Source organism: Asparagus officinalis, chromosome 10, assembly GCF_001876935.1.
Source record: "Asparagus officinalis chromosome 10, Aspof.V1, whole genome shotgun sequence".
Classification (NCBI taxonomy): domain Eukaryota; kingdom Viridiplantae; phylum Streptophyta; class Magnoliopsida; order Asparagales; family Asparagaceae; genus Asparagus; species Asparagus officinalis.
The window spans coordinates 7471920-7480819 of record NC_033803.1 but is presented as its reverse complement, the minus strand read 5'-3'; the positions used below and the strand labels follow the sequence as shown (position 1 = coordinate 7480819).

Below are 8900 nucleotides of genomic sequence, written 5' to 3'. Positions count from 1 at the left end.
AAATAACTGATTTATCAAATACTTGAAGTAGAATTGTGAAAAGTTTAAATAATATTCGTAAGATCGTCACTCAAGTAAATGCCAACCGAAACCAACACCTGCAGAATTTTCAGAACTTTATTGATAGCTGAAAACATTATAAACATTTCAGCAAATTCATGCTCACGAAAAAACCACATATTAAGCTGAGATATACAAATGCAACACGAAATTACTTCAGAGCTGCATAACCTGAAAAATAAAATAAAAGGTGATCTGACCTTGATATAAGACATGTATTTTGTAATATCACCATTGCGGATCAAAATTTTCTGTGGAGTTTCTTTCGCCCTTCCCACAGAAATAGGTGAAGTCCTTTCGTTGGGCTTGGTCAACGGTTTACTGCAAATTCAAAAGGTTTCATTTAGCATTTTAGGTTATCTCTTTCATTTAGCATTCTAGATTATCTCTTTCATTGAAACTACAAAAATGATAAAATAACTGCTATAGTACATGTGTACAGCTATAACAAGAGAACTGATATTAGCATTTACCATATAATTTCTGCAGTAATACGGCACTTTTACGTGAAAGCTCAACATTGATAAATTATATTTTCTCAGAAGTTGAATTAACATTAAAGCATGTACTGTCACACAGTGAAAAAAGAAAAAAAAAAGTATGCCAAAGGGTTGTAGACTTATGAGCCCGTGTCAAAATTTCTGGCATGTACCAACATGATCTCTTGGATGCTCGTGTACTTTTCAGAATTGTCTAATGTGTCCTCAATGAATGGTAAATATCAGTTACATGTCTTGATTTATAATATACTTTCAATTTTGAAAGTTTCTTTGACACTTCACTGATTTGAACGTACCATGCCAGTTGCCGGATACTTTATCATTATGCACATGTATATTGAGTTATTTTTCATTACACTTTTTTCATATAAAATTATAATGTGATAAGAGCTATGTTATAAACATAGTTTAGAGTATGCTTCAAGTAACACATGAATTACTATTAAACTCCTCCACAGAATGACAAAAAGAAAATTAAAGCATATACCTCCTATGTACTCGTTGATATGTATGATACACCAATGCTTATCATGTGTGGAGATTATGTTTGTCGCTATAAACAAACAAACATCAATGCCTGCTAGTTATATTTTTGAGTGTAAGTATGCGCCTGCCAACCAAACTCAGACATCTGATCGTGACAAGGAATTTTATAAGGAGTATTAAATGTCACGTCTCAATCAGGGGTTCTACTAATCCCTTTAATTTTGAGGTTCCAAAGGGTTGGTTAAAAGAGAGCTTGCTAACCCCTTCGCAGGGTGATTGTAAAATCACTGAATGAAGTCCTCCATTTCCATAAAAAATCCTGGCCTGCAGCAAGCACGGCATGACTAGGTGACATATTAAGTATGGTGACGACAACAGCATGTCATGTAGACTAGGCTACATGCTCTTCATCAGAGGTAGAAAGGTAAATTAATACGTTCATTCCCTTCTCAGTATTCACCTGTTGACCTGCTAAGTCACCATGAAAAAAAGCGAAGGGTAGGAAACGTGTCAAATCTACTTTCACAGATCTAATAAAATGTTTTTAGTCCATCTCATATCTTTGTGTGTGCATAGAGAGAGAGAGAGAGTGATGAGTAGTTCAACTGGCATGCATGCATATGTATATATTACATACACATATGCATTAACACACACACATATACCTAACAGAGTAATGAAGAACAAACAACAGGAATTACAAAGAAAACGAAAATGATTAGGATTTTGGATTCAGTGCTTGAGTCAACAGCTTCACATCTTTTGAGGTTTACACCTCATAAAACTAGACTTCCACACCCAAGATTGCATTACACAATCCAAAAAAAGAAGAAAACTACACTCTATTCCAAGAAATCTGAGTTTTCATCTCTCCTTTAACTAAAAAATGCTAGTCTTTTGTACACTTAAAAGACTTGATCACCAGGAAATCCAGTCCTCAGAAGTAAAAAAAACATTCCATATTAACTAAACTTCTATAACAATTTGTCTTCACAGATAAGGTTACAAGAAAATTTCTACAGAAAGCAACAGTGAAAAAGGGTTGCGGGCATTGTTTTCTCTGTTCCTTTTTGTAGTTTTTAGCTGCTACAGTATTTCCCTCCTTCTCTTCATCCATTTCTTTGCAATTTTCCACGCAAAATCATTCTAAATCAAGATACTTTCAAGATAATATTGACATAAACAAAGAAAAAGGAATAACCTCCATAACTCGTCAGGATCCTCGCAATGTAACCACCTATCCTTCCAAGTCTTCAGACCCTTGATCATGCTGCAACAAGAAACAGTCATTATGGACATAAACTACTATAAAAGCAACATGATGAAACAGATTTTCAATGGCACTGCTCGATATTCAACGTACTTAGTATGATACTTCTTTAAATCTAAACAATATTGATTCCTCTCAGATCTGATTTGTTGCTCCCTTCGAAGAAGATCATCCGGATGAAGAAAGCCAGAGCAAAGCAAAGTCGACCTGTCAATTTACATCAGTGATCCCAAGTAAATCAGTAATGAGGACTGTAATGAAGAATTAAAAGCAGACCTTTCATAAACTACACAAAATCTACAATAGCGTAATCTGTAATAACAAAAAAAGGTAAATAGTATGCAAAGTAAGAACTAAGATGGTCTACCGCATCTAATAACGTGGAAAGTGAAATCAGGAGAATAATAAACTAGAAGATATCAACTTCAATAACCTATATATGGAACTAGTCAGATAAGCGTATTAGCCACATATCACCAACTAATATTCTCACTAAAGCAAAAACTTATGAGTTTTTGGGAGAAGCATAAAACCATGGAAAATTGACTACAGAAACATTGCGAGGTTGCATGAAAGATTCACCCAAAAGTACACAAATTTTAAATGAACCCTGTGAACAACTTTAGGACAGTCTCATAAACGGTGGGGTCACCATTGTAATATTAAAAGTGACAGGGAATAGAAGCATAATTGACTACTATTTTTTCCCAAAAAAAATTGAGTTTTTTTCTCACTAAATGAACATATTTCAGTAATATGCATAAATCACATGTAATATGATGTATAGTGATGTATTTGGCATCATCACATAACATAATCAACATAAACATAATCATAGTGCAATGATATTTCTTAAGTTAACAATTACCTTTATCATATAAATACATAAATCAGCTCATTAACAGTTAAAATAAACATCATACATCATGGAAATAATTTCTGCTTTCTTTCTGTCGCTTCACTACAAATTATTTTCTGTCATTATGTTTGAAAATTAGTTAACTCGAATTTCATCGTATCCTTTAGGTTTAGGAGGCCAGGGAGGCTTGTCCCTTTAAAAATATTCATAATCTTACGGTGATCTAATAACCGAATAGAATAGTTGGTCTTAATGACCATCTTTCACCTCAGTAGAGTGCTGTCATAAACATGGTACTCTAGAGAAAACTCGACAAATTAAGGCTCTGATTGGTTAAGGTTCGGTAAGAGTTTATGCCTCCTAGATATAACAGTAAAGGGGACAGCCTTCTAGCTGTTAGTGTAAAGGTGAGAGTTTTTAGGTAGAGATAAGAAGAGAGAAAACAGTTGGCCATAGTGGGTTGCACTAGGCACTTTATGACCAAAATTTTCAGATTGAAGAGAATCAACATATAACCATATCAGGCATTCTCTAGTACCCAAAAAAATCTTCCTTGATATCTTTACTACATCACTTGTGCTATTGCTTCATCACTTGATGAATTGATATCAAAAGAGTTCTCTGTTAGTATCTTTGCTACAACGGTTGTACTACTGGTTCATCAATCACCTTATCTTAATTATCTGAAGAAAAATAGGATGTCACGAAAAGAGCGGAAAAGATATTATCCCATAATGCTAATATCAACCCATAGACTCTCAAGGAAGGGAAAAACAAACAGCTCAAGAAGCAATACATCCAGCAACCTTGAACAACATATTAAATACTGATTCAACTAAATGGTATGAAGCGGATGAAATAAAACTATAGGACATCCGTGTGGAATACTAGCCATCTGAGAAAATCACTCGATAAGTTGACATCAAAAGAGTTCTCTATTGGAATCTTCGCTACAACGCTTGTACTATTGATTCATCACTCACCTTATATTAATTAGCAGAATAAAAATAGGACGTTACAAAGAGAGCGGAAAATGTATTGTCCTATAATGCTAGTACCAATACATACATAGACTAAGGAAAGGGGAAAACAAACAGCTCAAGAAGCAATACACCCAGCAACCTTAGCTACAACATATTAAGTACTGATTCAACGTAGTGGTATGAAGCAGATAAGATTCAAACTATATGACGTCCATGTGTAATACTTGCCATCTGAGAAAATCATTTCCAAAATGATGGTTTTCTCCTGAAAGTAGTAATTGAACTGCTTGTTCTGCTCCAGTACCACTAGGAAGAAACTGAGTTAGAAGCTTTCTTTCTGATTCTGAAAGGCATGTCGCCCAAACCTAACAAGAGGATAACGAAAGTAGCCTCAAATATACCATGTGACGAGGATTATATAGATAACGAGAAAGGAGGGCAGAAAATAAGGGGAAAACAATCATCTGAGAAAACCCTATTCACAACAAAGAAAATAAGTTACCTCACAGGAGAGCACCTCCATCAGATTATTCAAGCTATATATTTCACCAGGAACACAAAGGACATCGGCTAAGCCAGAAGAACACCGAGGAACAGATTCAAAAAAAGGAGCCATATCCGTCCAAGTTATCCCAATTTGTTCCCTTTTTGCCATGGCTTTCTTTTGGCCTTCATTCCACTCCAAATATATTTGGGATCTCAAGTTCAAAACATAATCTGATGAGTCCATCTTCTTTTTCTTCTTCCCTCTGTAATGCTCGTGCAGACTTGAGCTTATCAATCTTTTCTTTTGTTGACCAGCTGCCATTTTTCACAGTATTCAGTAAATTACTGCCAGCACTTTGATTAAGCTCTGTCTTGACCTCTACCACAAGTCTCCACCTAGAAATGAAACGTAAGCACTTAGCATCTTAGAAAACAAGTGCTAGATTATTTGCATCAGAGAGCATTTCACCCATATCAATTTCTAGAAATCAACACGGGCAAGAAAGGTAAAAGAAAACAGATTAAAAAAATCGAATGTCAGAATAAAGTCATAAGCATAAATGAATGGTTCGTTAACAGGTAAGATACCTTAAACCATTAAGTTGACATGGTTAAATCCTCTCAACACGTATACACACACCATACAAAGAAAAAAAAAACAAAAACAGAACATAGGTGGATTCAAAATAATCATGGTCAGCTAAGCATTCAAAAAGAAAAGGACCGGATGATATAACTGCAGTTTGATACTATATAACACCAGAAGAGAACATGTGCATTATATAGATGATTGCCTAGAAAAAAGTTAGATCCCCATCACAAGCAAAGTTTACTGTAGATTGAACCAGTTTATACATTTCAAATTGAATTAAACTCCGCAAAGGTCGTGTATACAGTGGCAATTTAAAGACTCAGTGACTTTATATGTAAATATGTAAATGTGTTCAATAACTCAACAGATACGTCAATGGACATAGAGATATATTTATGCCCTACTGTATATATGATACGACTTCGATGATGAATCATAGTCAAGAATATGCCATTAGGTGAGAAGAATGGTAAGCATTCCTTGGGGAAAAAAAGGAAAACGAAGAATGTAGAGTAGGAATATAAGTATCAGTAGCCTGAGGTTCAGTGGTCAAGGTAAAAAGCCGTGGCACACAGCCGAAACAATGATTAAATCACATGAAGGTTTCACGTGAAAGGCAAATTTGGTGACTGGTCATCAGTCTGAAAGTGGATCAGGTACTGAGCACAATTGTATATTAAGAAGGCTTCAGATAAAGATTGACAACCAAATTTCTGACCAGTTGTCAAGTGGCTTCAACCCTATTGGCATGCAACTGAAGCAGGTTGAACCTGAGTCAAGCCTAACCACATGTTGAGGTGTTGCTCCCCATGATTCTTCTTACAATTTGATGGGCTCATGGCAGTAAAACAAGCTTCATTACAGTCAATTTTCACTTGAAGCACATAAGGTAGCTCGATAAGAGAACTCGAACACTTTATTATCATTTCTTTGTTTGATTGCTTTTTCTCTCGCCTACCCAGCATAGCATTCTTTCTCTTCTTCTATTCAATATCTTATTTACCTTTCACATTTTTAACCTTCAGTTATGCCTTACCCTATTCCAAAACTTTTTTTTTCTAGATTCAGAAGAAAAACTCTCTGTTGATATCTCATATGAGCATGATTACATGTATTTATCCAAGATGGATACTTATATGGACAGTACCAATAAAAGGTATATAATAAAGGAGAAAATAATGAGAAAATATGCTACTTAATACATAGATATACACTGCCTAGTATAGAAGAAAGGATGTCAAAGAGAATATATATTACTATTTAACACACCCCTCAAACCCATTGTAGGTTAATAAAAACCAAGAGTTTAAATTTGAGCTAGGCTCATGTCAGTAAAACAAGCGCCATTACTGTCAATTTCAGTTAATATAATAGAATAAAGTAGCTCAATACAAGGACTCAAGCACTTTATTATCAATTTGTTTTTCTTTTGGTTGATTGTGTTTTCTCTCACCTATCTGGCATAGCATTCTTTCTCTTCTTCTATTCAATATCTTATTTAACTTCTACACTCTTAACCTTCACTTTTGCCTTACCCTATTCCTTTCTCATCTATTAGAAACTTCATTTGTTTCACCTCCATTTCCCTTTACTACCCACAGTGTGCTCATTTTTCCTCCTTTCTCTCCATCATCTCAACTCTTTCATCCATTTACCAAAAAACTCCATTTTATAAAAATATATTACTGTCAAAGTCACGCATAAGACTGGGACGCTTATCTCATATAAATGGGTTAAGCACTTCCTAAATAATACAAAACAGGAAGATGGATATCATATATGTAAAGAATGAAAATACTCCAAAAGTCTATGGAAAATCTAGAAAGGAAAATGTATTAACAAGTAATTTCACTTTACATCATGGTATAGGGAAAGCCATGCTGAATAGAACTTGGTGTCTCTTTAAGTATGGCATTAACAGCGCGTGTGTGTTTCATGCACGTATCCCGTGCGTCCTCTTACCTAAAGTTGTTTTGCGTGGCACTTAGAAAACAGAGACACTTGAATGGAGTCAAATTAAGTCCAAGGTCATCAACAGTATTGGTGATAGAACTATCAGAAGATACAGATAAAAAATAAGCACATGGCACGTGTCAATTGAAAAATTCTCAATCAGACCTCTCATTGGTGTACACAACCCAAACTAGCTTTCCTAACTTGCACCTCTAATACGACAATAAGTGCAACCCGACACCAAAAAACAAAAAGAATGAAATCTCAACTACTACCGCATTCCCAATAGCTAAATATTTACGTAGGAAATTTCCTATCCTTATGGATGCTTTTGCAACAAAAAGTTTGAAAAATTATCGACGTGTACATCATTCATTTCTAAGAATGCACAACCAAAAAAGTAATCTCTAAAACCCTTTCCTCCTCTTTTCTTTCCCTTTGTTTCCACAATTTTACAAATATTGAGTTAACATCAAACTTTTAACTTTATCATATGGTTAATGGCATACCCAGATCAATAGGATAAATCTTGATTCTTGAGGGAACAAATTAACATTAAACCGGAAAAAAATGAGCCCATTACAAACACTTTTGCTTCTTGACACCCAACAGACACCAATTGCTTCACATATCTAAAACTGCGTATAAACGTTTAATGACATCATAATAAAAAAAATTAAAAAGCAGATAAATTTAAAAAAAAATTCCAACGCACTTATCCGTGTCAGCTTCCACTATAAACTAACCAGTATACTCAAAATTAGGTATCGGGAAACAAAAAACGTTTCCTTTGCAAGAAGTCGAGATTTTTCCTATCAATCCCCAAAATGGTAAATCAAAAACGACAGCTGAATCAATCACAAAATGAACAACATAATAAATTAAACCCTAAATAAAGAGAAGGAAAAAACGATATACCTAGAGAGAGAAAGAGAGGGAGACGGCGGCGGAGGATGGAGAGGAGAGAGAAGAGTATTAGGGATAGGGTTTGGTTTTGTTGCGGGAGAAAAAGGTTAAACAGGAGGGGAAGGGAAATGGAAGAAGAGGGGTATTTTGGGAAGACGGGATGGATATTTTGGGAAGGGTCGTCCTTTTTTTTTGTTTTTTTGTTTTTTTTGTTTTTTTTTTTTTGGGGTGCGGGGGTCAGTTTTTTATCTCTACCGTATAGAACACGGGGAGAGAGTGAGGTGGAGGAGGAGATGTTTTGAACCGTTAACTTTGGGACTGAAAGATCTTCTTCATGCGAACAAAAACTCTTCTTCATTTTTCGGTTATTATTTTTAATCGTAAATATGATTTCTAACGGGTGTTCATAAGCGCTCATTAGGGGATAAGAGAGAGAAAGAATAGTTAAGAAAAGAATTTAATGCGAATCCACTTGCTATTTATCTCACCTCTCTCTATCTTTATCATCGCCGAGCACCCATTAGAAAAACCAATATAATAGAATACATTTTACTTTTCATATAAAAAAATTATTAGTCTTTAGACTATAAATTATAGCAATCTAACAACTTAGTTTACTAATACGGTTTATAGCTGAAGTAGTAAATGAAATGTGTTTGGTTTTTTGCTATTATGCTTCTGATTGCAATGGATCAACTCATTAACTAAAAAAATAAAAATATTAGTTTGATTGATTGAGTTTCTTATGAGCAAAGATAGACCTTCTCCATCCTTAGAGCTTATGTTATTGTAAGCACTTTCTAAG

The 8900-nt window shown here is 34.7% G+C and overlaps 1 protein-coding gene across 2 annotated transcripts in view; it reads right to left on the bottom strand.

Annotated features, from left to right (window-relative positions):
- LOC109825168 overlaps positions 1–8299 on the bottom strand; it is a 14688-nt gene extending 6389 nt beyond the window's left edge. For both annotated transcript variants that reach the window (XM_020391929.1, XM_020391930.1), the window contains exons 1-6: positions 8108–8299; positions 4661–5040; positions 4387–4523; positions 2410–2523; positions 2248–2316; positions 261–381 (exon numbers count right to left, since the gene is read on the bottom strand). In XM_020391929.1, the coding sequence (XP_020247518.1) occupies positions 261–381; positions 2248–2316; positions 2410–2523; positions 4387–4523; positions 4661–4966 (747 nt within the window). In that variant the 5' untranslated portion in view covers positions 4967–5040; positions 8108–8299. The remainder of the gene's footprint in view (positions 1–260; positions 382–2247; positions 2317–2409; positions 2524–4386; positions 4524–4660; positions 5041–8107) is intronic.